This window comes from Coturnix japonica, chromosome 3, assembly GCF_054131305.1.
Source record: "Coturnix japonica strain WE chromosome 3, WE-NBRP24, whole genome shotgun sequence".
NCBI lineage: Eukaryota > Metazoa > Chordata > Aves > Galliformes > Phasianidae > Coturnix > Coturnix japonica.
Window position 1 is genome coordinate 27,315,366 of NC_140665.1, and position 27,896 is coordinate 27,343,261.

A 27,896-nucleotide genomic window follows, 5' to 3' on the forward strand; every position below is an offset into this window, starting at 1 on the left:
GTTTTCTCAGTTTCATCTGTATACAATAAAAACTGTGTCAATTAGCTTGAGGAATGCCATACTTTTCATAGTGCGGTATCTTAGGAAAGCATACATTTCTAAAAGCTTCAGAAGATGACAGTATTTGAAAACTTGGAAACTCTACAAAGAGTAATTAAATCTCCCAGCAATAAGGAAATGCTTTTACCTGAGTTGGACATGGGACCTGATGCAATTTTGTGAAGTCATATGGCTTTTTCTGCCCAACTGGTTCCATCTGGAAAGAGACACAACACTTACACATATGCAAGATGGGATAGCAGCAGTAACTCAGAAGCTCTAGTGCCTCGTGTTATCCATCAAGTTAATACATATTAAAAACTTGTTTTGTTCATGAGTGATTTTAATTTACATCCTACATGCATACCTACAAAATCTGGGAGAGGCCCTTTTTTCAACTCCTATGATCAGATTGCCATTTTGTCATCATTAGAAGAACCATCCACACATTAACTCTGTCTTTGGGAATGCTGGCTGCAAGGCATGGACCTTGAACCACAGCATTTGACTATCTGTAATCGAGGCGTTTATCAGCTCAACCACAGTAACAGTGGACATTCTCCAGAAGAGCATAGCCTCAATCATATTTGTGATTCATTCCCTCCTCTTATGTAGCTTACACTTGGCTGCAATTAAGAAGTCACTTTCACTTCCCAGTTTGGTCAGGTACAAGAAAGCAAAAGGGTTGTTACCACAGTAAAAATAATGTTGCGGAACCTCTTGAGAAAACTCAGCTCTGAGCCAGATTATACAGAGGGCCTGTTGAAGACCACACTGCTTTACCTCAAAAGGAGAAAATAAAAAATTCCTAATATAAATGGAAAACTAAAAGTTGTCCTTTGGGCTACACATTTGTGTTGTATCAACCCCTTCCTTCTGTCTTGTGAACATTACGCTTTAGTGTTCCTTATGCTGCAGACTCATTTTGCAACATTCAGAAATAGTGAATATAAAAAAACCATGCATCAATTCTGTGGTGGCTGTAGCTCACTCAGCTGGATTCATGCTAAAGGACTCCATTTCCGTAACTATTTATCTATATTTTGATACATGCCATACAGCATCAAAAGGTGCACTCCAACTCTGCATAGAGGCTTTGAAAATACTTATATTTGCAGGCCTTTATTTGCCTTCCAACAGGACAGGTAGGTAAGAAATTATTGTGCAACCCAAAACTCAGTACGGACAGCACAAAGAGGTAAATACTATGAAGAATCATTTCATCTATTCATACACCTTGCTGGGAGCAAATTAAATGGCAGGCACACCCAAAGGAGTTGGTCACTGTTTTAAAATCCTCAGTGAACCTCGGCCCAGTTTGCATCAACAGTGGCAGCTGCCAGAATCTTAAGAAACAGGACTGAAGGCATTGAGAAATAAGGCAGTAACAGGCTTGACGTCACTGATACATGCCGGGCAGGAGTACTGTTGTATTTTGATTGTTCTGTCAATGAAGATAACGTGGAGGGGAAAAAATTCCACCACCACCACCAACAAATAAACAGAAACAGAAAAGGGGCTTACAGCTGGATATTCTTTCAAAGAAGGACTCGAAGAAACTAAGCCTGTGTTTTTGGTGTTTTTTTGTTTTTTTTTTGAAAGAATCCATGAAATGGACAAAATAAAGCTCAGAGAGAAAATGTGCTGGGAGCTGGTCATTTTCCATCCCATAGGATGAAACAAAAAACAAGTGAAAAACAGCTGCTTAACAACATTCTTAAAAGGATATATTCTTCCAGCATGGAATCATGCTACAGTACATGGGGCAAAAGTACAAAAGTGGTATTTTTCAGCTACAAATGAACTAGAAATAAGTATTAGATGTTTGCCTGTTGTTGGGTAATGAGAATGAATTCCTCCAGGAGATTCATTCCAGACTGCTCAGAAACACTTCTCCCAGGAAAAATGGGCAGCTTCCATGCAGGTGATCTGGGAAGCCATGCACTGAGTCTGTACAGTAGTCTGCCAGAACCTACCCTGAATCCTAGCAAGTAGACAGGTTAGTGGGCTGGTCTGCTTCAGGACTGCAGTGGTTTTTAAGTCAGTAAATCACTGAAGGCCGGAGAGAGGCAGGTACAGCCTCATGTGGGTGCTCTTCTCATTGAAGTTCTTACCTGGTTTTGGTTTGTTTGTCTCTGAGTTGCAGGATGTTTTTTTGGGAGCCTTCTCTGTTACACACCAAACACAAGAGCTTCTTATCTAAGTTCTTTACGCACACGAAAGGAGCTTTGCCCTCCGATATATTTACAGAGATAAAGTTGTAGGCATTTGCCAAAATTAATCAGACTCTCTGTGGTAAACATCAAAACCGTTTGAGCAAACAGCCTCTCTCAGCTTCATGTCATTCACCTGATGTGCTTACCATTGGAATTGCACTGCTCCTACATAACTAGGAATGTTAAAGAAAAAAATTTCAGCTATACCTAGAACACAAGCAAGCTCAGTTTCTCCGTCAGGCTGAAGTCCAGTGCTACTGCCAACTGCCATTGGATTTTCAAGGTTTTGGCCTTTGGCCTACAGGCAGCTAATCAATCAAAGAAAGAGGCTAGTATCAAGCCTCAAAACAAGCACTGTCAACATAAGAACAGTTGGGCCGATAGCAGAAGGGAAACACACTGAACACATTTCCTCAGCACCTCCTCATTCTGCTGTTTGCTGCTCAATAAATCACAACCCTGATTTCCTATCAGTTCCCAATATGCACTGTATGTTGTCAGTATAAACCATTAACCCTACTGAAGAGGACAGCTAGAGTGAACCTTATCCAATAAATTCATTTACCCAGTGCTTTTTATACTGAAAGCATCTTTCATATCATCTCCTTTGACACAGTGGCAGAATACTATCACAGGCAGATAAGGAATCTGCCCAGGGAGGTGCCTTTCTGATAATCACCATTTATGTTAAGAAAACTCCTCCTGAATGAAAGGGGAGGCAGGGAAATCAAAGGGGAAAGAAGTTATCGAGGGACACTACAATTCCTCCAGTCTCCTTACAAACTGTTAGCAACATGCAGTTTTGGCATATCTTGATCTTCATCCAGATCATCCAGGCTGTCCCCTCATACTGGGGAAAAACACTGAAATACGGGAAAGCTGGTAGTTGGAAAATGGGGAAAACATGCAGAGAAAAAAGCAGAGGGAAAGAAGGCTCTTCACAAGGCAGAAGCTGCACAGAAAAAACATATCTGAAGGGACAGAAGGAATCTGTTACCAGCTGAGTGTAAGAATTTGGAAGGGCACAAAAGGGAAATCGGTGTTGGGTTAACTGAGTATGTTTGCAGTAGTTTTAAGTCTTCAGAAAAGAAGTTCTGGCCTCTTCTTTTCTACAGAGCCTGGATTGTGAAGAAGCAGAATAGGTGTTTACAGAGTGTGGCTAATATTACCATAACTCATTGAAAAGAATACTCAAGAAGCCTAGTATTGACATTCTACATAATGTGAAATCAGAAAAGCTGAACAGTAGGAAGCCATAGAAAGACAAATTTATGCCACAGGACATTAGGAAAAAAAAAAAAAAAAAAAAAAGTGTAATTTAAGGTGTGAAGCCCTTTAGAAGCACATGACCTCTGATAATGTCACAGTCTTTTAAAAGATGGATATAACTCAAATCTAGAGGTCATCTTCCAACTGATAAACCCTGGAAAACATAATAGATCAGCCTAGATGGTTAGATCTGAACCTAGATGACTCAGATTCTCATAATCTTGGTTCAGTTAGCCCCAGACAATTCCTGCTGCAGGGGCTCAAAATGGGCGAGCAAACAGGCAGCAGTCTGGTCCTTCCCATCAGAAATCTTCATTTTCTGCACTAGTTGGAAAAGTAATTCAGGATTTCATTTCGAAAAATTGAAAATGCATACACAGTGCTAAAAAAATGAAAGGGGCCATTTTTCTCAGAAAATCAGATGTTCATAATATGGCTTTTTCCTGTCTAGGTTTAATATTTATAATCATTAATATCTGCGGAGGAGCCATCACCTCTTCCTACTTTCTTACTAATCATGTTTAAGTGAGAGCTGGAACTGTGGCATATAAATACTGTCACTACTGATGAGTACACTGAGACACAGGCATTCTAAGTAATTCACCCCATTTTTTATAGAGAACTGAGACAACATATTTAATTCAGATCTCAGGAGTCTGACTTTCAGTGTCTGCTGTGCTCATTCAATTAGCGAAGCTTGTTACTTCATGAGACCGAAGCAAAAGAATGATATAGAGGCCAACACAAGTCTTATCATCGCATCTGCTTTGCAATAGAAGAATCAAGATGGGAACTTTAACATCGTGGAAAGGAGTGTCACAGATAACAGCAAAATAGATGACTAGATGCAGCACATGTGGTCAAGGTTAAAGCTTCAATGCTTGATCAGCTTTAAACTCTAAGCTTCATACTATCTATTTAAAATGGCAGATGCACACAGAAAGATATCTTTTATTGGTACAACTATTATTTCTAGCTATGTCATCAGGCTGAATAAGAGAGAGTTCCTTCCTGCAAATCCTACTTCTTTAAATGGTCAGCACCACAGCAGCATTACTACTGCCAGAAATAGCATGAAGTGGAACAAGTACACATCCATTTGTATGGATTTATTTTAAGAGTGGTGCTAAACAAGCAAAAAAGTTTTTTGTTGTTGTTTTTTGTTTGTTTGCTTTTTAGTCTTTAACTTCATTGGCCAATGCAGATTTCTTTTTAATTAAAATAAGATTGTGTGTGTAGCTTATGCTGTGTGTTATAAGAAGTTTGTTAGGAAAAAAAAAAAAGCAGAAAACAGATCTTGTAATACAGAATGAACAGTAAAACCAACATCCTAGTCAAAACTACTGTTATCATAGTCGGATCTAAACATGGTATGCACTAAGCAGTAACATCCTACTCTGCCCTAGCGAGCGTTAATGCAGCTGTCTGCTTTTTTTTTTTGTCTCACTGAAAAACAGCTCCCATTCCTTCACTAGTCTCCTCCATCAATGAAATACAAACTCCTCCAGTTGTATGAGCGTGCACCCAGTTACTTATACAAATGCTACGTGTTACTGTCTCAAGCTTGCAGAAGGAAACAACCTCATACAGAATTGGATGTTGTTTTAAAGGTTGAGTGATCAACAGGACATGTATTTTTCAGATGTGCTTTCTCTCCCATTCTAAGTTACCACTGTTTGGATTTTCTTAGCTGGGTGGAACATCCAGATCTAGAGGAAGCAATAGGAATTCCCCAATTCTGCCTGTCAACTTTTTACTATAAGCAAGACTAGCAGAATGAAAAAAAAAAAAAAAAAAAAAAAAGACATTATAAGACTCATTAGTGAAAAATGGGGTGGATATAAAACAAAATAGTACAACCACTTTATTCTTGGGTTATGAAAAGCCTCAGTTGTCGCTGTGACACTCTGCCACAGAACTAAGGCTAGGCAAAAGGGTTTGCCACAGCTCTTGTACTCCCTGGGAGTAGGGCTACTTTGGAAAAGTTTCTGAAAAGTTCTTGGTAGAAAGTAGCAGCCACGGGGCATTTAGGATAATAAGAGAGTAGATTCTTCACACTGAAAATAAATCATGGGATGTTTCTTTCCTACATTCCTCCTTCCTATCTTCCAAGCTACTCAGAGCCTGGCTAGTGTGGAATTGCTACCAAGTGTCTGTACTAAGTCCAGTAAAGCAATAAAACCTGTAGTACTGCTCACCATGTTCTTCCAGAGGCTCAAAGTCATGAAAGTATAATCTTCTTCCAGAGTTTCCACTTGTGTCTTTGATGTGCTGAAGAAACCATCCCTGCCCTGAGAAACCAGTGAGAGCATGACAAAACAGAGCAACAAAAAAAACCAAAACATAATCACAATAGTGGCAATACAGGAGATCAGGGAAATGTGCAGATGCGATCATATGAATAATTTGGAATAAACACTTGTCTTAGCCAGCACTTACAGGCTCCGAAAACATAAACATAAAAACATAAGATGGCACTGGAGAAAATAACAGAGCAATTTATGGAGAAGAAAAGTAATGTCATGGAAATTAAGTCTGGCATTTGTGTACAGATCAGCAGTTAAGAAAACAAGCCTGCCATAAGATGAATTGACAGCAAAGGAAGGTTTTGCAACATAGCAGACCCAAACTGCCTGAAGACAGATTTCCTTCTCCCAGTCCACTTTGCTCTGATACTGAACAGAGGGAAGCAATGGAATTAAGATATGGTCAAGGAATTGTTACAGTGCCTGTGAACTGGACTATTACCTACCACCACCCTATTATACAAATAGCCACCAAGTATTTTATATTGGATTTTGATACTTTATTGAATGATCCATTATCTACAAAATCATACCTTCCCCTCCTCCAGATCAAGGTATGTTCTACATGCCTAACTAACTTCATCTTTTAGATAGGAAGGAACCAGCTGAACACTGCACTCAATCTCACAAGTCACACTTCAGAAAGAACAAAGAAACATGCATTTACTCACCAGACTGAGCAAAAGATTTGTTTCTTGGAGAGAAGGCTGAAGAACGACAGTGAAATCATCCTTTTGATCATACCTCTTAGACTTGAGAAGTTTTTCCCAAGCATCCTAAATGGACAACCATTTAATCAGGTAAGCATTATTATGTAAAGAGTGTAACACATGTGCAATTCACTGAGGCTTAAAGTGAACTTGGATTATCCCCATCCCTAATAAACCATAATAATCAAATTCTGTAATTCAGAACAAAGGGTGTAATTGAATGAAGCCATCTTATGCAATAGTTAGAAAGTCCTTGTGGCTATGAAAAAGATACACTGAATTACCATCATTTTCTTTGACAGGATGGCAAGTTTAATATGGCAGTGACATATTGTACTTACTTGCCTCCCCATCATTCTTAAATAAATTCCTGCACAGCTGCCTTAGTCTTACTGAAAAATTCCCTTTTTCTAAGTTATATGCCATCAACAGCCAAGTTACTGGACAAGAAACCATTTCCTTAATAGGTTATAACAAACCCTAGGTTCTGAAAGCTAAATAGTCATTAGAAACTGAAAGAGATGCTAAAGTCACTCAGATATGCAGAGAACTCATCTTCATTGTTCTTAATGTGAGAAATGGGATCAGGATTGCTGCCAATATAGTGAAGAAAAAAAACCAAACCGAACCAAAGCAGTTTCTAATCTTCCTCACCACTAACCCTCCCACAGCTCTTCACTTCTCTTTAATCTAGAAAATGAATAGGCAGACATATCTATCAATACAAGCCCCAAGCAACAGAAAATGCCTTACCTGATAGGACCACCTCAGAATGTTATAATTTAGCGTAGAGTTTTCATGAATACAAGTGCACTGGTCCCCAGTTGAACTGCTGCAGAGAAGATGAAAAAAGGACAATTATGAACTTTAGATAAACTGGATAGAAAGCACAAACTATTAAGATGCTGACAAGCATACACTGAAGCCTAAATTGCTGCATACACTGACGAAACTCCATGTTGATGTTTTACTATTTTAAATGCAGAATGATAAATATTTCCATGTCCAGAGCCTTGAACTGCTACTTTGCTTGAAAGCCTATTCAGCTGGCAAATATGCCAGACTTGGATTAGCACAGGGTTTCACAAGCCAGCAGCCTGTTCAGGCTTAAAACTGCTGCACTAGTTTTCAAACACTTTCTTTTCTATCATCACATAAGAAAACTGAACACATTCAAAGCAGAAGGACTTTTGCCTTAGTATTTGGCAACAAGACCACCATCTAGAAGCTCAGTGCTAAAAATTCTTAATCACACTAAACAGTGGCCAGGCATTATCAAGCAGCTCGCTAATCTCTGTCAAATCTCTGATCTACAAGATGAGATCTCCATACTGCATATTTCTGCAGCTCATAGGAAAACTCAGACTCTCCCCCAAGGCAGTAGACAGGAATAATGAACTCATGACCAGCATCCTATCACAGACCAATCGACAAGTATGAAGGGGGCTCACTTAAGAACCTCATACAATATACAAATAGAGTTGCATGCCTAAAAGTAGAGTTCATAAACTGTTCTTATGCTCTTCTTAGATACTTAGGCTTCCTCTTTTGGCCAGAGATCATATTTTTTCCTTGAAGAATCCAGAGATTAGGATTTGCTAACCAAATGCTAAGGCCTTAATCTGGGAGACTATCTGGGCCTGAGATTGAGATGAGCCCAGAACTTTCATACCTAAGCACAAAGCATACAGACTGGTGGAACTGTTCAAACAGATAAACATAGATTCAAGATCATATTGATAAGTAAGCTTGCCAGAATTCTCCACGCAATTGCTTCTGACAGGGAAAGTTTCTTCTCTGCTTATGCTTATGCTTGTTGTTAAGCACATGGTTACACAGCAGACAGACCCCCTCCTTGACTCCCCCTCCTGAGTTGTATACGCACAAAGCTTGTGAAGATCATCAGAATGAATATATTAGTACATACGGTGTCTCATGTCATGAGCACGAGAAAAAATTACTAAGGTGAAACAGAGTGTAATCTCATCAGCTGTAAACTACTCTATCATAACTGTCCATGTGCAAACTCCTACTCCCTGCTAAATTGGGACATAAGCTACTCACACTTTTCTTTAAAGGTACTGAGAGAGGAGATAGCTGAAAGCATCCATGCAAGTCGTTACCATAGAGGAATTAGCAAGTTGGAAGTTCTCCATTCCACCTCACTCTAAGCCCAAACAGTAGCTTTCTTTTAGCTTCATAACTGTTTCTAAAACCAGTTCTTCCTTCTACAAATATTGTGAGAACTGATACCTAGAAACTTAAGCTTTTAAAGACCCTCCAGAGTTTTCAGTTCAAGAGTTGCAGGGCAGAAGCAACTCTGACTAAAGAGCAGGGGGTGAGTGGACCTTGCAGTCTTGTGATCATAATGATTGTATAGGGGTGGAGTTAACTTTCTTCACAGCAGCCCATAAAATTGTAGAATACTACGAGTTGGAAAGGGGCATTTAAAGGTCAACTAGTCCAACTCCTCTGCAATGAACAGGGACACATACCACTAGCATCAGGTTGCTCAGAGCCCCATCCAGACTGGTCTGGAACGCCTCTAAGGACACAGTATCTATCACCTTTCTGGGCAGCTTGGTCCAGTGCTTCACTACTCTTATCGTTAAAGAACTCCCCTCTTTTAGTTTGAAATTATCTTCCCTTGTTCTAGCACAACAGATCCTGCTAAAGAGTCAGGCCACCTCTTCTTTCTTACAGGCCCCCTCATGTCCAGCTTGCCATTCATCAGCATACTCCTAATCCTTTTCATCTGGGCTCTGTTCATTCCTTTCATACCCCAGCTTGTATGGGTAGTGGAGGTTGCTGTGACCTAGGTGCAAGAGCTTGCACTTCGATTAGCTGAACCTTCATGTGGTTCTCCTGGACCCACTGCTAAACCAGTCTAGGTCTATCTGGATGGTACCTTGTCCCTCGCGTGTGCTGATCACACACCTTGGTGTCACCCACAAACTTGCTGAGGGTACACTCAATCACACTGTTTATGTAATTCAATGAAGAAATTAAACAGCATCTGTCCCAGTACTGACCCCTGAGGGACATCACTTTTTGCTGATTTCCACCCAGACATTCAGCCATTGACCATCACTCTCTGGATATGATCTTGCAACCAGTCCCTTGTCTATTCAACAGTCCACCTATCAAATCCATATTCTTCCAATTTGGAGAGAAGGATTTTATGAGGGACCGTGACAAATTATTTACTCGGGAACAACAGACAGATGACATTAGTGGCTCCTCCTTGCCTTCTGATGTAGCTACACCATCATAGAATGCCACTAGATTGATCAGACAGGATTTGCTCTTGGTGAAGCCATGCTAGTTGTCTTATTACAACTCTCTCTCTTCCATGGGCTCACAGGAGGATCTGTTCCATGATCTTTCCTGGCACAGAGGTAAGGCTGAACAGGTCTATAGTTCTCTGAATCATCCTTTCTATTCTTCTTAATGTAACATTGCCTTCTTTCCAGTCACCAAGGACTTTACCTTGTCAAGACTTTTCAGTTGAGAATGGCTTGGCAACTACATCAGCCAGTTTCCTCAAAACTCTCATATGGCACTACCTTTACTTCCTGTGACTAAAACACTGTTGATCACGCACTAATACTTTGGTCATTGCTGAACAGTGTTTGCAGTGCCAAAGATTTCTGTCTTTTCCTACTATCCCACCCAGTGAGTAGGAAGGGGAGAGGAAGAAGGGTGGGAGAGAACAGGGCCAGGACAGATTACATGAGCTGACCAAAGGGATATTCCACAAAATATAGCGTCATGCTCAGAAATAAAAGTTGAGGTAGAGGATGAAAAGGGGCATTTTGGATTCTGAGGCCACTGTTGCTTGGAGACAGAGTGGATGTTAGACCACTCATTGAAAATGAAGCCTCACATCTTCCCTCCCCACTTTCCTGAATCTGCTAAACGTTCCCTTTAATCTGTTAAACTTTTATCTTAAGCCACATGGTTTTGTGCTTCTGTTCTTCCTTTTCTCTCTCTTGTCCTTCTAAGGAGTGGTAAAAGGGGAAACGAGAGAGAGACTGTGTGGTTGCTTGGTGTCAACTCACCACTGCTGCAGTATGCACTCTTTATACAAAGCATCCAAACTGATTAAGTTAAATCACCTACTTCCTGTAAATCCATGCCCGCAGAGAGAATGCATCAGCAGCAAAAGTCGAGATCTAAAAGTCTGTGACATTCTTTGGCATCAAAGGCAGAAAACTGTTCAGAAGTCTACCCGACTGGTACAGGGTCAGTACACACACTGGACAATGAACAATAGTAGGAGATAGTGTTAAGAATTTAAAGGAGCCTCTGCTACCTGGCATTTTGAAGGTCTTGGCACATGAGAAAGGAAGTTGTCATCTCAGTGGAATCTACCAAATTTACAAATGCTTTGGGAACCTGCAATAGTAAATTAAAATTAATCACATTAATATCTGCTGTTGGAAATCATAATTCACTGTTACTGCAACCTGCTGGCATCTACAACTTTGTTACCTCAGAGCTAGGATTCTGTCTTCAGAAAATCAGTGATCTGAGTCTTTACCAGTTCCTTCTTGAATCCTACTCCTATGCCTGCCATCTAGAATAACCTGAGTCATCATTTGTGAAGCACTCATGATGATGATTTCTTCACTGAGATCTAGTTCATTTTTACATTAACCACATCATATGCATCAACCAACTAAACTGAATTCAGATGAACTAGGAACTACTGTTTTTGTGTCAATACGTCAGTACAACGCTCGAGGATGAAATATCTTGTCTAATAGCACAAACACACATTTTGCCTCGCCTCTCCCCTAAGGATAAAGCAGCTTTCCATTTACATAAAGATATTTCACTTTCATGAGTGCACATATACTGATTCTGGAAATGATAGAGGAGGGAATCTGAAGCAGATGTAGGGGTAGAACTTCACCTATATGCAATATTTCTCAGTCTTAGCAGATGTAGGGGTAGAAATGCAATATTTGTCAGTCTCAGAAGAATGAGTGCCTGTGTCCTGATGTAATCAAACTGGAGCAGATGTAGAATATCCTTCAGTCTATCAATCTAGTAACATAAAATTCTTGGGAAAAGCTATTGAAACACTTCAGATAAATAGTCTGTCGTAGTAGCTATACATCCTTATCTGTTCATTAGCAGACTAATATTCAGGACAGAACACTTCCCAAAAATCATCCATTGAGACACAGATCAGCTTTAGTTCAGCCAGATAGAAATGCTGAGGTCTTAAAATGGACACACAATGGCAGAAAAAAAAAAACCAACAAATACCCAACAGATATTATACAGATCTTGATTGTCTTTTTTTCCCTGGTATAAACAAGTCTCCACTAGGCATTTAGCATTCTGTACACTGCATGGATTGCTCCACATATCCAATAATTACATTTATTTTCATAAAGACCACTATTAGAAAGGAACATCTAGATTTAGATTGATCTAGCCCATTTTTCATGCAAATCACTTTAAAAATAAACAGCCTAGATTAAGTAGCACATCAGTCCAAGTAACAAAGCTAAGCTGTTACCTGTCTGTCCTTTCTCTTCATATGCATCAGATTTTTAAAGCACAAATAAAACACTTACTGGCAATGAATAGTGCTAGAGGATTAAAGTCAGTGAGATTTGTGTTGTGAATCACTTGAACACTGATACAAGCCAGAGTTCAATAAGACAGAAAAAAATAAATAAATCAGCAGAGGATTCAGGTATTGAAAACTGATGAATAAGTCTTACTTCTTTATATAAAAAGTCCAAGACTTCTTGAAGTTTTTCCAGGTTGTCCAATATGCAGTTCTTCTATAAATGTGATGAGAAACAGCTTAAAAACGAATCAGAACTGTTCTACTACTGCATCTCAGATTTGGAATTCTAAATCAAGTACATGTTTCTAAGTACAAAAGACTTTGTGGACCAGAAGCTCATGCTACTGAATAGAATCACTCCAATCTTCTGGAACCAGCTACTGCTTTGGTTCACTACAACAAAGGGTAGAGCTTGCAAAAGTGATCGAATCACACACTTTGACTGCTAAACGACCCCATGACAAGATTACCGGTTGTGTGGAAGCACAAGAAGAGCACGGGGTTTCAGCACTAAAGAAAACTGTGATCAGTTTCCAATCATTTTGGAAGTCCATCATCTGGAAAAAAAAAATAAATAAGTAAATTGAAAGGAATAGGACGGTAAGAGGCCTATTTGCCGTCCTTTCTCTCACACAAGATTTAAATCATCAAGACAAAACAGTAGCTCACTGCCCAACCCCAGATGCTTTGATCCCTTCCATCTGACTCATCAGCTTCCCTCTAGAGGAGGCAGCAAATAGATGGTAACAGACCAAACCCTGCCATTAAAGCTGAACGCACACCAATACAAAAATTCAGGATAAAGACAGAAATCGCAGCTGCCATTGAAGAGTTCACTGGAAATGGGCACGCACTGCTCAGCATGAAGCTGCATGCTGCTTCTTTCTAACCCTGATGAAGTTTACTGACAGATTAACATTCTTGAACTGCTGAGACTGGTTCATCCTGGTGGGATGCAGACTAGAGCAAAAATCTAAGGGCTAGAGCCCTGTCCAGCTGTCCTAAGTCCATCAGGCAACACCTGCCAATCACAAAGAGCATTGATTAGAAGCCTTAAGTTCCATAAAAACTTGTGCTAAGTTCATTCGCATACAGTCTCACAAGCTCCCTGCATAGGGAGTAGGTAACAGCCGAATAATTTTGGCAGTTATATACGCAAGTTATGTCAAGATCATTTTACAAAATAACATGCCTGAGGCTTAAAAAGAGAAGATAAATGAGTGCTTAAAACTCCAGGGTGGGATTTTCAAAGCACTCAGCCATGAGTGGTAAGACAGTTCTCACCAGCATCAACCACTAATATCAGCCAAAGCATATCGCGAGCTTTTTGAAAATATGATCCTAAGATAGCAGGAGGAAGAGATAAATATCAAGAATTACAATTTTGAGTTGGCTTCTCAGAAACACTGGCACAGTTACAGAGTGTAGATAGAGGTCTCACATCCTTAAGCAATACAAAAACAAAAACACTGGCTTCCATGCCAACCTCACCATCCTCTTCTGGCAAACATAAAGCAGGTGAGGTACTTTCAAGAACAAAACTCCGTACCTTAAAAGAGTACAGAACTGATTCTGTTTATACCAGATAGACCAAGGTATGTTAGCCTCAAGAAACAGGATGTCCTATTTTGAGATCTTTAAGTGGTGCTTAAGGTATTTCATCACATTTCTCCCTTTTCCAGCTTGGAGAGCAAACTTTCTTAACTGTTCTGTGCTTTAAACACACCTGGTTCTCTTTCATGAGCTTCACTATTTCTCCAGCTTGATCCAAGAGGCCTCTGAAAATCAGAAAAAGAAAAATTATCAAGGCATCAGCAAGGGTAAAGCTTTGGCAGATTTTTATTACAAAGTCAACATTTGAAACATCAGGTGGGATTCATCTTTTCACTCTTGAACGTGTAAAAATTAGACTCTTGTCTGAGTTATACAGAAAGCCTGGGGTGATAAGCTCACATTCAGATGTCTCACTTTCAGATGTGCGTTTAGAGAGATGAAAAGAGCAGACACATTTCTAATCCATGGCAGGGTCTGACCCTGGGGAGCTGGCACAGCCTGGCATTGAGCTTATTTTGTGTTCAGTGAAATTCTCCAGCATCAAATGCATCTACCCTCCACCTCTGCAGATATAAGAGAACAGCCCAGCCAAAAACCCCTCAAACTTACATTGTTTGACCATCTGATGCTGCTTCCATTGTGCCAGGCAGAGGAGACTGGTGCAGGACCGAGGGATTAAAACTGCTAATAAGAGCTGAATGACATACACAGGTCAGGCTATTTCTATGTACACGAGACTGTTACTCTGCAATAGCACTATAAACAAAGCTGAACTGGAACAGAAAATGTAGGATCTAAGGGATCTCTTGGCAGGCATGAGAGGCTCACCCAAGCTGCTCTGCAGCTGTTTTGCTGGTGCAGCTCCTATGAACTACAGTTCTGATATCTGACTTTGCCTCCAGACCCAGGTGAGAAACACTCATCCCACCTCTTACATCAGCCACAAGTATGGGCAGATTTAAATACAAGCAGCTGTAGAAATCAACCTACTGAGAACAGGAAGCAAGTCAAGACTCCCTTCACAACAGCCAGCTCATAGATGATGAATTTGCATGTGGTGCACCTAAGGCAGCCTCAGCATAAGCCTCTGAGCATATGGCAGCAGAAAGAGCACTGGACAAACAAACTCACACAAGATCTCATTTGGCAAGCACTGGCAGCACGCACAATGAAGACATACCAGCAGGGACTGGGGCTATCCAGACAGCCTGTTCAAAGCCAGCACAGGTAACCCAGCCTGTCTTGCACTCACATTCACCCAATGCACCTTCCCCCAGGCTCCCTTTATAGTCTTGTGTTGCACTTGTGCTGTACACACACTGCAGCCCAGCAAAGCCCTTGAATGTCAGCTAGCACTCCATTCAGTTAATCTGTTTAAGTTTGCGTGACAGAAAAACAAACCTGCCAAAATTTCCACGCTCACTTCAGGGAGGCTCTTTCCTGTGCTGTAGAAAGGGAAGAGAAAAAGGGAAGCCGCTGTTATTCCTTTTCTCAAAGAAAAGTTACATTACAGCACAGCCTCAGCATCTTGCTAGCTAGGCTACAGCTTGGAGCATGTATTCACAGCAGCTGCTGAAATCAAGAATGAGGCCTTTCTCTCCCTAAAATCATAATGTCATCAGAGACTGCTGAGTCTCAGATCTCATTCTTTCTCTTCACTCTACATGTTGCAATAATTGTCCTTATGCATATACACAAGCAGTGCCAGGACCTCTCTTTGTGTGTGCACAAGCAGACAGAGACATTCATGCAACTATTGAAAAACAGCAGTCCTTTAAAGTTTGTCTTTGCAGGGCCAAATCCTCATCTGGAATGCCTCAAAAAGAGTTACACAGATTTGCATCTCTGAGGCTCAACCAGATGATTCTACTCAATGATTTATATCTGCTAAGAGAGAAGAAAATGGTGTGGAACTTGCTTGTGAACAATGGGAATCATTCAGGCAGAGGACAGACAGGGTATCAGAGCTGTTGCATTCCTTTTTTACTTCAATAAATGTACACGTTCAGTCTCTAGCTAGTGGAGGACGTTTACTACATAGGTTTCATCTTAGAGTAACAACTCTTATGGTTATGGCAACCCTAAAGTAGTTGCATATCTTGGACAAAGAATTTCTTATAACTAAGGAAGGGGGAAGATCCAATGCCTCAAAATCTTTTCTATTTAAGTAGGCTTTCTTCTTTCAAGATAACAACAAAAATTGTGTTGTGCCTAATACAGTATAAATTGGTATCATGAAACAAATTAATGCTAGCAACTCATTTTTACCTTTGGAGTAAATTTTCATGATGGATGCCAGATCCCAGTGGCTGTGAATAAGCAGACAATGAGAATGTCATTAAGCAAAGGTACACACTCTGCTCCCTATTGTACTCTTTTCTCATATGTTTTCTATATACTCATCTCCATTATGCTTCAGTTTGTCACAGATGTAGATTATTTGCCAGAGCTGTCATTTTCAGCACTTCCTTATTACAATGTGTTCTCATAGTCTAGTCTTTTTTTTCTTAGGTATTGCTTTCATTAATGAATTTATTGCATGTGGCTTAAAATAAAATGTGACTAAATTAACTCAGATTCAGTCAAATGAAATGCTGTTCTAAACCATATTGAATTTCTCTTAGTATATTTCTTTTCAACAAGGGATGTGACCTGAAGTCATTAAGATTATTTACACAAACGGCACTCTGAAAATATGGTGCCTGATGAAAAAAGCCTCCTTATAAAGAGGAACTTCGCTGATTTCAATGAGTCTAGGAGGAGACAGTGAAGTGTTTGCTCTAAAAAGTAGACATTCATTAGCAGAATTTCATTTATACATTTTCTTACTGCACCACCCACAGTCAACAAAAAAAATTATCATCACAGAAAATACATCCTCTGAAGTGCCACACATCCAATATGGGCAAAGAACCTTCACATTTAAGGCAAATCTTTTCTCCTAAAGAGGGAGGTACTAGCAGAAAGTCCAGGGATGCTGGGTTTTTTATGGAAAGCTTTAAAAAAAGGCAAAATATGATATCAATTCAAATTACAAAGTTGTTTTGTGATAAGGGAGAACCTTCCCCATTTCTTGGGAGCTGTAACTCCACAACAGCTCCCAGCTTTTGCCCAATAAATACACTTTTCCACTTCCTCAAAGCTTGGCAATTGTAGTAAAATGTTTTTAATTAGGCCTCAAATCTATTTCAGATACTTACTTCCAACTATTAAGGCAAGTTAAGATTACCCAAATCTAACTACCAGAAGAGGTAGGAGAACCTTACTCACTGATTTATACATTGAATTTATATCTTTATTATTCATCCAGAGCTTTTTCCTGCAGAATAGAAACACTTCAACAGGATCAAAAGTCTACTGCATCTCTTGATAGTTTGTCCTAATGGCAGTCATCGCCAAAACTGTACATTTTCCAAGTCTGAGTTTTCCTAAACACTTCTTCCAGTCATTTGATCTGTTCAGCTTATTGTTAGGAAAATCCAAGCAGACTAATCAGATATCACGGTTCTGTGTAAGAAAGAGAGCAGTGATCAAATTTCTCCTTCATGAAGTCAGCTGGCTATTTTTAGATTCAGAGTATGCTGAAACACTGAACATTCAGAAGTTATTTCCAGCCATTTTTCAGCAGAAAACTTTAATACTCTTGGAAAGTTTCAAGTCATAAATGCCCTCACTGGGACCTCGAATTTTACCACCAGCTCAGTTCACCATTACCTCATCACGGAGTCAGAACAGAGGAAATGGGTCACATTCATCACAGTTCATGCATGTACTTACTGTTTGCAAACTTCCTATTGCAGTGACTACTTTAATGTCAGCTGGCCTCAGAGTGTGAACTGCAGAAAAGTTGAAAATCGGGTTAGAACAAAAAGAAGTAAATTTGAAAGAAAGTTATGTTCACTAGTATATTAAAACAAGGTAAAACTGATTAAAAGCATGCAGGAAGAAGTCTGTACTGATCTTTTGGACTGGTAGCCTTAAATCAGGAAGGGAAAATGAGAAACTTCACTTAGGCGTTCAGTAAATGCTTCAGATGCATTGAAATATTCAACCAACAAGCAAGAAGAGACCACAAAAGACAGTGGTGAATATTTAAGTAATTACCAGCACCCTCAGCAACTGAAGAAACAAAGGTATTTTTATGAACACAAAAAAAGCCCTGCAGAGCCCCCTTTCAATCACTTTAATGACATCAGACACACACATAGCCCCTCAGACCAGCTGATTTCCTTCCCTCCATGTCAATTCTCTAACAATTGTGAAAGTGAAAGCCTCTACAAGGGTAATATTAAGCACAAACCTGATGATGAAGGCATCTCAGTTGACGTCCCATGCTCACATGAAAACTGGAAGTTTCCTAGAGCCTTTGACATAAATAAATACGGTTAATCGCTTATTTCCAACAAAGAAATTGGCAGAATGAGAGGTCATAGAGGCTCTATTTTCAAACAACACAAAACTCTTACTGATGTAACAGAAACTTTAAAGAACAATCACACCTCTGCTAGAAACATATGGGAACACATTTCTGGGTAGCTCTCTTTAAATTCACTCTTTCCAAACTCTACACTTTTTGCTCAGCTTTCTTACCAAATTCCTACTGAGCAAACAGTAAAATGTGCTGAACACACCCTGTAATTTTCATTGTTGTGAACGGAGAATGCTTAATCTGGAAGATCCCTAAAATGAGCTCCTGCATGCATCTTTGTGTGCCACGAGGCACGCAGTGTACAAAACAAAAAGCCACAGCTCAAGCTTGAAGCAGGAAAGGAAAAATGAAGCAAATATATCACCCATATTCTGAGCTCTTGGCAACAGGCAGAATTCCCATGTGAACACAGAAAATACCAAAGAGGAAAATAAAGAGTGAGCTTTATTTAGGGCAAGGATGTGAGTGATCTGAATAAACTCAGCACAAGAGGTAGATGACTATCTCTAGGAACAATTATTTCATGCCCTCCTGCATCCTGAAAATAGGTATGGTCCATCTCTAATACCCTAAAGAAAGACTAAAGACAACAACCTGCTTCTAAAAGAGCAACAGAGCTTCTTGGAACAAGTACTAACCACAGTCAGCCTATGTACAGGATGTGCAACCTAATAACAAGCGGCACTCAGAGAAACTTATTTCCTGGTGAGGTACTGTAATCTTGCAACTGTGGTATCACACCATCGAATCATTTGCTTTGCATTTTTTCTTTGCAGAATTCAGCAGTTCAGCACTCTAAGCTTTTCTTTCACCTGCCTCAGAGGAAGTGACAGCCAAAACGATGAAGATAGATGTTGAGAAAAGGAAAAAGGAAGGAAGGAAGGAAGGAAGGAAGGAAGGAAGGAAGGAAGGAAGGAAGGAAGGAAGGAAGGAAGGAAGGAAGGAAGGAAGGAAGGAAGGAAGGAAGGAAGGAAGGAAGGAAGGAAGGAAGGAAGGAAGGAAGGAAGGAAGGAAGGAAGGAAGGAAGGAAGGAAGGAAGGAAGGAAGGAAGGAAGGAAGGAAGGAAGGAAGGAAGGAAGGAAGGAAGGAAGGAAGGAAGGAAGGAAGGAAGGAAGGAAGGAAGGAAGGAAGGAAGGAAGGAAGGAAGGAAGGAAGGAAGGAAGGAAGGAAGGAAGGAAGGAAGGAAGGAAGGAAGGAAGGAAGGAAGGAAGGAAGGAAGGAAGGAAGGAAGGAAGGAAGGAAGGAAGGAAGGAAGGAAGGAAGGAAGGAAGGAAGGAAGGAAGGAAGGAAGGAAGGAAGGAAGGAAGGAAGGAAGGAAGGAAGGAAGGAAGGAAGGAAGGAAGGAAGGAAGGAAGGAAGGAAGGAAGGAAGGAAGGAAGGAAGGAAGGAAGGAAGGAAGGAAGGAAGGAAGGAAGGAAGGAAGGAAGGAAGGAAGGAAGGAAGGAAGGAAGGAAGGAAGGAAGGAAGGAAGGAAGGAAGGAAGGAAGGAAGGAAGGAAGGAAGGAAGGAAGGAAGGAAGGAAGGAAGGAAGGAAGGAAGGAAGGAAGGAAGGAAGGAAGGAAGGAAGGAAGGAAGGAAGGAAGGAAGGAAGGAAGGAAGGAAGGAAGGAAGGAAGGAAGGAAGGAAGGAAGGAAGGAAGGAAGGAAGGAAGGAAGGAAGGAAGGAAGGAAGGAAGGAAGGAAGGAAGGAAGGAAGGAAGGAAGGAAGGAAGGAAGGAAGGAAGGAAGGAAGGAAGGAAGGAAGGAAGGAAGGAAGGAAGGAAGGAAGGAAGGAAGGAAGGAAGGAAGGAAGGAAGGAAGGAAGGAAGGAAGGAAGGAAGGAAGGAAGGAAGGAAGGAAGGAAGGAAGGAAGGAAGGAAGGAAGGAAGGAAGGAAGGAAGGAAGGAAGGAAGGAAGGAAGGAAGGAAGGAAGGAAGAACACTGTTCACATAATTTACCTTTAGTTTCCCCAGCTCTTCCAGGAGATCATCTGTCTTTCCTTTAAAATAAAATAAAGAATAGGGAATTGCACAATTTTTAAGCTTAGAAAAAGACTTCAGAAAACATAATAAAACTAAAACCACACAATCCCTATGAGAAGTAACTTTTCTTCTCTTTCCTATTTTCCAAAGGTAAAGCTTGCTCCAACACCAAATATATTCTCTTGGTTTTGGGTATACTAATGTAAGATTTTAGTTATTATAGTCCAACGAGATTTGTTGAAATTAGCCAATTACAGTTAAGTCATATACATAGATGATGAACCTCATCTTCCACAAGCCTTAAGAACTAGTTTTTCTAGTTTTCCTCTTCAGCAATCATGGAATGGTTTGGGTTGGAAACACCATAAAGCCCATCAGCTCCAACACCCTGCTGAGGTCAGGGCTGCTCCCCACCAACTCAGGCTGCCCAGGGTCCCATCCAACCTGGCCTTGACACCCACAGCCTCTCTGGTCAGCCTGTGCCAGCACCTCACCACCCTTGGAGTAAAGAATTTCCACCTAATATCTAATTAAAGTCTCCCCTCTTTTAGTTTAAGGTCATTCCCCCTTATCCTGTCACTATCTGTCCATGTAAAAAGTCAGCCTCCCTCCAGTTTATAAGTCTCCCTCAAGAATAGGAAGGCTTCAGAGAGGTATCCCCAGAGCATTCTCTTCTGCAGACTGAACAAGCCCAGCTCCCTCAGCCTTTCTTTGTAAGAAAGGTGCTCCAGCTCCTCTGGAGCTGCTCCAGCAGCACTATGCCTTTCTCATGCTGGGGGCCCCAGGCCTGGAAGCAGTACTCCATACGGGGCCCCATACTACAAGGGCAGAAAAAAGAGGGAGTATTACTGTTCTACTGTATTATGATGGATTTTAATTTTGTTTCTCAAAAAGAGGGGCCTATCTGCTTTCATTGTGAGAGGTACAAAATACTCAGGACAACTAATAAACATGTAATTCCTATTAACAAAAAGATTTTGCAAACACCAACAAATTCATGTGTGAGCCAGCTCCCAGTTTTTATGCCTTAGAAGTGCAGCCAAGGCTTACATTAGCATGTGTAAGTTGAAACTCCTTCAGAAAGGAGCAATTCACATTAATCTACATCTTCCACAGCCACAGAGCAACATCACACTGTTATGTGATTGCCATAGTGATAGAGAAACATCTACCATTTCTCCTCGTGCTAGAATGTTGACAGATAACATAGCCTGTTAGAGCCAGAAATCAGGCCTGCAGCTAATTCAACAAACATTTCTTTCCTTGAGTGTACACTTGGATTTGTAAGCATCGATTTAAGGTTATCCTAAGATCTTCACAAAGGAAGCCATGGAATCTGGGTTTGGATTTTCAGCAGAACTTCAAAGTATGCTGAGAACTGTCCCCGCTTGCCACACCAAAGCCACCAAATTTCTGCAAGTTTCAGAAGTCCTGCTGTCTTTTCTCCTTTAGTATCCAGAAGCAAACCTGAGACTATTTAGTTGTCCTGCTGCATGCTTCTGCTGATATGTCCTTCTTTCCACATCAAAAAGTAAATGGAGAGCCAGCTTAGCCCAGCAGGGGAGATATCCAGGCTCAGACTGTTTGATCTCCTCTCACGTGGAAGTTGTTTCTTAACTCAGGACTCTCTTCCCCTTTATCCTCCTCCTAGTGTTTCTCATTTTACTTTTGACTTAAAAAGGCCAGGCAGACCTCATGAGGTGAGTGAACCAGACTTACACACAGCACTACAAATGCATTTTTTTGTTCTCTCTCTGATTCCTGAAATTGGCTCCTTGATTGCTGGTAGCACCGTGTTGATGTCTTCAGAGAGCTACGTACCATGAGGCAGTATCTAATTTAGTGTTCTAGCTATGCACAGATAATGGTGAACAAGTTTTGCCTGCAGTACATTACTTTTCAGTTTGAGCATCCTGAGCATTTTACATCATCTAGCCTGTCCCCTTGCCTGATGCTGAAATAAGCTGAAAGCACCTGCTCCAGCACAGGCAACAGCCTATTCCAGCAGGCTCCCTCTCCTTTCTTCTCTGTCTGAAGATTTATAATTCATTTCTTTATTCCAGAGCTTTTAATTAGAGCCCTCAAAAGTGTTTTTGTCCTTGTGACAGTTTAGCTTCTTTAGGAGTACTTGGTCAAAAGATTTTCAGAAATTCAATAGCTGCAGGTCCCCAGACCCTTCTAACGCAGAACACGTTCTAAAATCTAGTTTCACATTTGCCACTTTTAATTCCTGACATCAATGCTGACTGAATAAATGCTGATTGATAACAAGGACTGCTAACATGTACACACATTCATATTTGTTTAGTTTACTCCCTTGGGTGAATATCATCAACTTCTGGCAGTTTGTTGCTATTCATTATCAATTTGTTTGGGGATTTGATAGCTCCTCCAGCTTGTCCCCTCCCCAGAAAGGACCTTAGTGCAAGGTCTTTTTTAAGCTCTAGTGCTTAAACACATCACAAGGGAAGGAATAAATAATAGAAGAAAAAAGTCTTTTCTGTTGAGCTTCAGACCTTATTTTCTGTATGTATCAGGACTTAAGATTCTCTGTTTGAGATGTATCTTGAAAGAGAATCTCTTATTTTTTATTCCTTTGGACACGATTCCTTGCTTCCCCTCAGATTCATTTTGGCTTGCCTGATTATACTTTAACCAACCAGTGCATACATTTAGTTTTCTTTGTTTGCTTTGGATTTATGCTTTCTATAGGATGTTTTTTTGACCCCCGCTGCTCCCAGTATTAGTTATTCTGTGACACTACCACTTAATATTTCAAGCTTGTATTTCTAATTTTTTCCAAATTCTCTCTCCTTTCCTTCCCCAGAATAAATATTTTTCAGAAAATTTTTTCTAAAATCTGGAAGAAAATCTCTATTCTTTCTTCCCTTGATTTCATAGTTACCCTGTTCCTGCTAATTCTTACAGGCTCTATCAATCCACATTTTCTCCCACATCAAGTTTTTTCAGGAATTTCAGTCACAGTGCATCTTTTTTTTCCAAATTAAAAAGCCAAAGCGTGATCATTTCTTCCACTTATAATAGGAACCAAAGCCTCCTAACAGATAGTTTTTTTAACAGAGAACCTGACAGTCCTCCAAAGATACTTACTCTCACAGCCTACTGTTAACATAGAGCACTGCTGTTATTTATCACAGCCTTCTTGCTAGCAAGAAGCTGAAGCAAAAAGCCAAGACAGGCATGACATCTGTAGACCTAGATCACCTACAAAACTCAGCATCTGGTACCACTGTATGGATTTCACTTAACCAGTAAGGGTACAATGCTTTCTCCAACTCCACCCCCCTACCCCTCACCCCACACACTCCTTTTTTCTCTGTCTTTTTTGTTTTGTTTTGCTACAATTTGCTCAGATTATACAGGAAGTCTGGAGGAAACAGAAATCTGAGAAATGATGCCCTGGGTGTCAGGAGATGGCCAACCCATCCAAAGGATCCTATGCCACTGAAAAGAAAACAATCAGAGGTACCAATTCAAAGAAAAACCTCTGTCTCTTGCTCCAACTTCTGCACCGTTTTGGAACAGATCTCACCATTAACTAGTTATTTGTTGATGCTTTTCTCATAAATAAACTTCAGCATCTACCTAAGATGCAATCATTCTCCAGAGCTGTGTAAATCAATGCACATACCTGTATCTAAAATAATCGAACATATCCCCGAATCACATGCAAGATCACAGTTTTACTTCCCTATTTTCTTCACCCTGCTTAAAGACTTCTGCTTTACACCCACCTTGCAACAACTAAAAATATAGGTTCCTAACTGCTGGGTAATGAGAATTTCCAAAGGACCTTTCAATTCTTACCTTCTGAGGAAAGACACCAAAAGAAGAACAGGCCTAACAATAGCTTCATAAGTGCTTCTATGAGCAGGTAAAATGGAGTGCTGTGGGTTACTTTATGGCTGCTAGGAAACAAATTCTCTTCTTTTTCCTCCTTTATATTCTACCAAGCTGATAACTCAGCAGCCATAAAATTTATTAGCCTATTTACCTTTGGAAAGCAAAGCCATGATGATAACATTTGCATTTCTTATTTCAAGGAGCTCTGCAATCTTAGTTTATGAATAGCCCCATTCACAGGTCAAAGAAGGAATGAAGTGGCACAGCAGTTCACGTTTCTCTTTCCCCCCCCCACCCCCCTTTTTTTGCTCATCTTTTCTATTTATGAGGAATTAACCGTGTGATTTAGAAGATGGCAGCTGAGAGCAACGGTACTTTTTGGATTTCTTCCAATGATAAAGGGAATACATAGAACACCACGTGACTACCGGATTCACTGCATTGCTCACATAGTAAATGAGCTCTCAGTAATGACTTCCATAGTTATCATATAGTGCAGATATTGCCCTCGCGTTTAAAACACTTTAAAAGCTCATTAGTGTCACATGGTGCAAGTCATGCAAATTCTCTCATAGAAAATAATGAAAGTAAGTGTCCTGTTAAGGATTTTCCCTGTGTTCAGGGGCAGCTGGCCACTTTGCAGGGAAGCCATCTCAGCAAGTATCAGCACATAAGACACGTGGGTCAATTTCCAGTACAGTCAAGGGTCTTCCACAGAACACAGTAATTCATTATCAGTCTATCCCTATTACATGTGGAAGGAGGCTCAATTCCTGGGGCTACACAGCAGCTAAACCCTAAGTAGAAAACAGGTGGTTGTACTCTTCTCCCCTGCCTCTGCTCCTTCATAGCATTCAAACAGCTGTGCTGCATTTTTCTCTCTTCCACTAGCTTTGTAACCACCACGTATTTCTAAAAGATTGTTAAACTCACTGACACTCCAAAAATCTAAGTTAAATTGAGTCCCAGAAGACAATGAAGAACATCAGAGGGCACCACAGAAGAGAACAGGTGGACTACAATCTGACTAGAGAAAGAATAGAATTAATGAGGAGAATAAGCAGAAGTGGAGAGGAAAGTGATGCAAAGCTGGTACTATACCATCACATCTGGCAGTAGGCACATTAAAGAAAGCTTCTACAACTTCAGCTCATGGAATATCAGCCATTCTTCATTCTTCTGGAGAATTTTCCATCATCATAGTCTTCCTCACAGGTATCTGCCAAGACAGAGCACTGTTGACAAGTGGTATAGGTAACCCTGCTCTCATTCAGAAAACACTCAGCAAACAGAATTTCACACCAAGTTTACCACAAACAGGTGTGATTCTAAGGCCCAGGCTGACCAGATTCATATAATAGTTTTCCCAGTTTGAACAAGAACCATGACCTAAAAGCTAAAGCACAGTATGTCCAATTCAGGATATACCAAGATTATAGAGCAACATAGAAACTCCAGTAGTGCAGAGAAATCACTGTACACTCACAGAACGAGTCTGTACTTAAGAAGACAGAAGAGTCTGCACTGACAGGGGAAAAGCTCCTCCACTGCTTGATCTTAAACCTCATCCCAGTACAAACATACTAGAGACCTCACAAGCCCAAACAACTGTTCACCTCCAACACAGCAGCAACTTTGAAAGACAAGAGCTTGTTCCTCTTAGGAGTCTCATAACCTGAAATGAGTTTTGATGCTAACTTCTTTTACCCATAGTAAAGTAATGAAAAACTTGAAGCTTTTGCTCTGTCAGATCAGCACAGAGGCCAGTAGCTCCCTGGGCTGGGTTTTAATAGGGTTCCTGAGGCCACTGGCAGGGTTGATGAAGACCCAGGTGAGGCTGGTCAAGGTCATTATGGTATGTGAATCAGCATAGCACTGTGTGGATGTAAGAGTTACACTCAATGGTCTTTGTCATTAAGCACAAGGGTTTGTGGTAGCTTCCTCAACAGAAAGTTCTCTTTATCAGCAAGTCTGAGAGACAGCCTCACCAGTGAACTGAAAATGTTTAAAATCTTAGAATGTCTCTTTACCATACACCAAGTAAAAGGTGGAAAAGGGAAAGGAGGTAGCATTACTTCATACATTTGCAATAAACCAAAGAAGAATTTAGCCTTTAGACTCTGTGACATGCTCCAGAAGGAGAACAGTACTAACTTTAAGGCTTGTAAGTCCTCTGTAAAGACTTCTTCCCACTACTAAAGCATCAAAATAGCTCCTAAATTGAATAGCAAATAGCAGGTGGCAGCAACCATCAAAAAAGCTGGCAGAAGAGAGAAATTTTCTCACAGTCATGGGAGGTGTCAGAGATAAACCAAATCCCTTGCACTGCTGCAAGGGCAAAGCCATATCTTGCAGAAAGTATGGGGAGCTCCATCCCATGAGCCAAGCTGCAACTGACAGCATTTGGGAGCACCCCCCAGAACTGCAGGCATTTAACTAACTACCTAATGATCCACGCAGAACATCTGCCTTGCCTGAATGCTGCCACTCAGGCACCATAGATAGTTGGATGGACTTCATCATTAATGCTGCCTGAGCAATGTCCGTCTTCTTGTCAGCAGTTCTGGACAGAGAAAGCTGATGACACAACTACAAGGAAGCACTCTGTGTGGAATATCATGGTTAAGAGCAGTTTTGTGCCTTTGTATTTTCTACAGCAACCATAACTCTTTTGCAGGTCTTGGCCCTAAATAGTATAATGTCACAAAAACAAAAGTCAAGCAAGCAGCACCCAAACATGTTTTCAGATACAAGCACTTGAATGTTCCTGGCCCATTGCTGTTTTTAGGTAACTTATAATAATCTTAGAACCATTATGGTATGAAAAGACCTCTATGATCTTCTAGTTCAAATATCCACCTACCACCAATACTGTGCACAAAACCACATTCCTTGGTACCACATCTACACGTCCCTTGAACACCTCCCTGGTCAGCCTACTCCAGTGCCCAACTATAACCTAGCTGACAGTATGGAAACATGGTAATATATTACTGCCTTACCTCTTCACCTGGCATATGAGCTACAGCTGGGAAAGCCAATGGATTTCTTTACCTTGTCTTTAAGTTTTGCCTTATCTGCTCACTTAAATGAGCTTTTTCCTGCAATTCTTTTAATCAAACAGGAAAATCAGAAACCTTGATAATTTATGTCCTCAGCTATAGGACCAGCCTTTAAAAATACAAAATAATGAATGTATTGCTGCACATTAAAAGAAAAACAAACAAACAAACACCACCACAACACTCAACCACTTATAACTGAACCCAAAATGTTCGCCATCACAAGTACAACATTTTACTGTTTGTTAGGACAGTAATTTCTTCAGCTGCTAACAGGCAGAGGCCATATATCAGACAGTAATGCAATTGTGCCCACAGAACTATTGTATTACACCAGCATAGCAGAGGACTTGCTGAAACAGAAAGCAGAATGACTCTCCATTTCATTTGAAGATTCATGCTGTGACTCATCAATATTTCAGCTAATCCTGCTGCCTAGCCAAAGTCTGAGATCCTGATTATATATATATTTATTTATTTTAGGAAGCACATCCCTGAATTGTCCCATCCATTATATCCAGCCCAGGACAGGTAGAACATTACAGTGGTATGAAACGGTTTCAAATAAATCATACACCACAGTGAGTCACTGTATATTTCCTCATGGCATTATGCCTTCACTTGATGCAGTTCACACTGCTGATAAACTTAGCGCACACCCTGGACCTAAACAGCAGGTCTTCTTCCACAGAAGAGATCAGGGGATGAGGTGAGGCCTAGAGCAAGCAAGGACATGGGACGTAGGGCAGGGATCCCACAGCAGCAAGCGGGAGCGCTGCAGAGTTTAAAGGAGGCTGCTACCACCTGCTGGAGAGAGTGCAAATGGAAATGGAAAAGGGGAAACCGAAGGTTGAGCGAGCCACCTCGGGCTCCACTGTGTATGGTCAGGATACTGAA

At 40.6% G+C, this 27,896-nt stretch overlaps 1 protein-coding gene across 3 annotated transcripts in view; it reads right to left on the bottom strand.

The window, feature by feature from the left end:
* Positions 1-25,156, bottom strand: part of PLB1 (phospholipase B1) — a 79,475-nt gene extending 54,319 nt beyond the window's left edge. For 2 of the 3 annotated variants that reach the window (XM_085543123.1, XM_015857533.3), the window contains exons 1-15: positions 23,902-24,005; positions 20,050-20,090; positions 17,985-18,048; positions 17,462-17,520; positions 15,953-15,993; positions 15,086-15,129; positions 14,294-14,378; positions 13,857-13,908; positions 12,601-12,687; positions 12,282-12,344; positions 10,856-10,938; positions 7,294-7,372; positions 6,502-6,606; positions 5,723-5,815; positions 188-256 (exon numbers count right to left, since the gene is read on the bottom strand). In XM_085543123.1, the coding sequence (XP_085399249.1) occupies positions 188-256; positions 5,723-5,815; positions 6,502-6,606; positions 7,294-7,372; positions 10,856-10,938; positions 12,282-12,344; positions 12,601-12,687; positions 13,857-13,908; positions 14,294-14,378; positions 15,086-15,129; positions 15,953-15,993; positions 17,462-17,520; positions 17,985-18,048; positions 20,050-20,090; positions 23,902-23,950 (1,014 nt within the window). In that variant the 5' untranslated portion in view covers positions 23,951-24,005. Of the gene's footprint in view, positions 1-187; positions 257-5,722; positions 5,816-6,501; positions 6,607-7,293; positions 7,373-10,855; positions 10,939-12,281; positions 12,345-12,600; positions 12,688-13,856; positions 13,909-14,293; positions 14,379-15,085; positions 15,130-15,952; positions 15,994-17,461; positions 17,521-17,984; positions 18,049-20,049; positions 20,091-23,901; positions 24,006-25,038 lie in introns of those variants that run through there. The other variant, XM_085543124.1, reaches the window with a different exon arrangement.
* Positions 25,157-27,896: the final 2,740 nt, after the last annotated feature.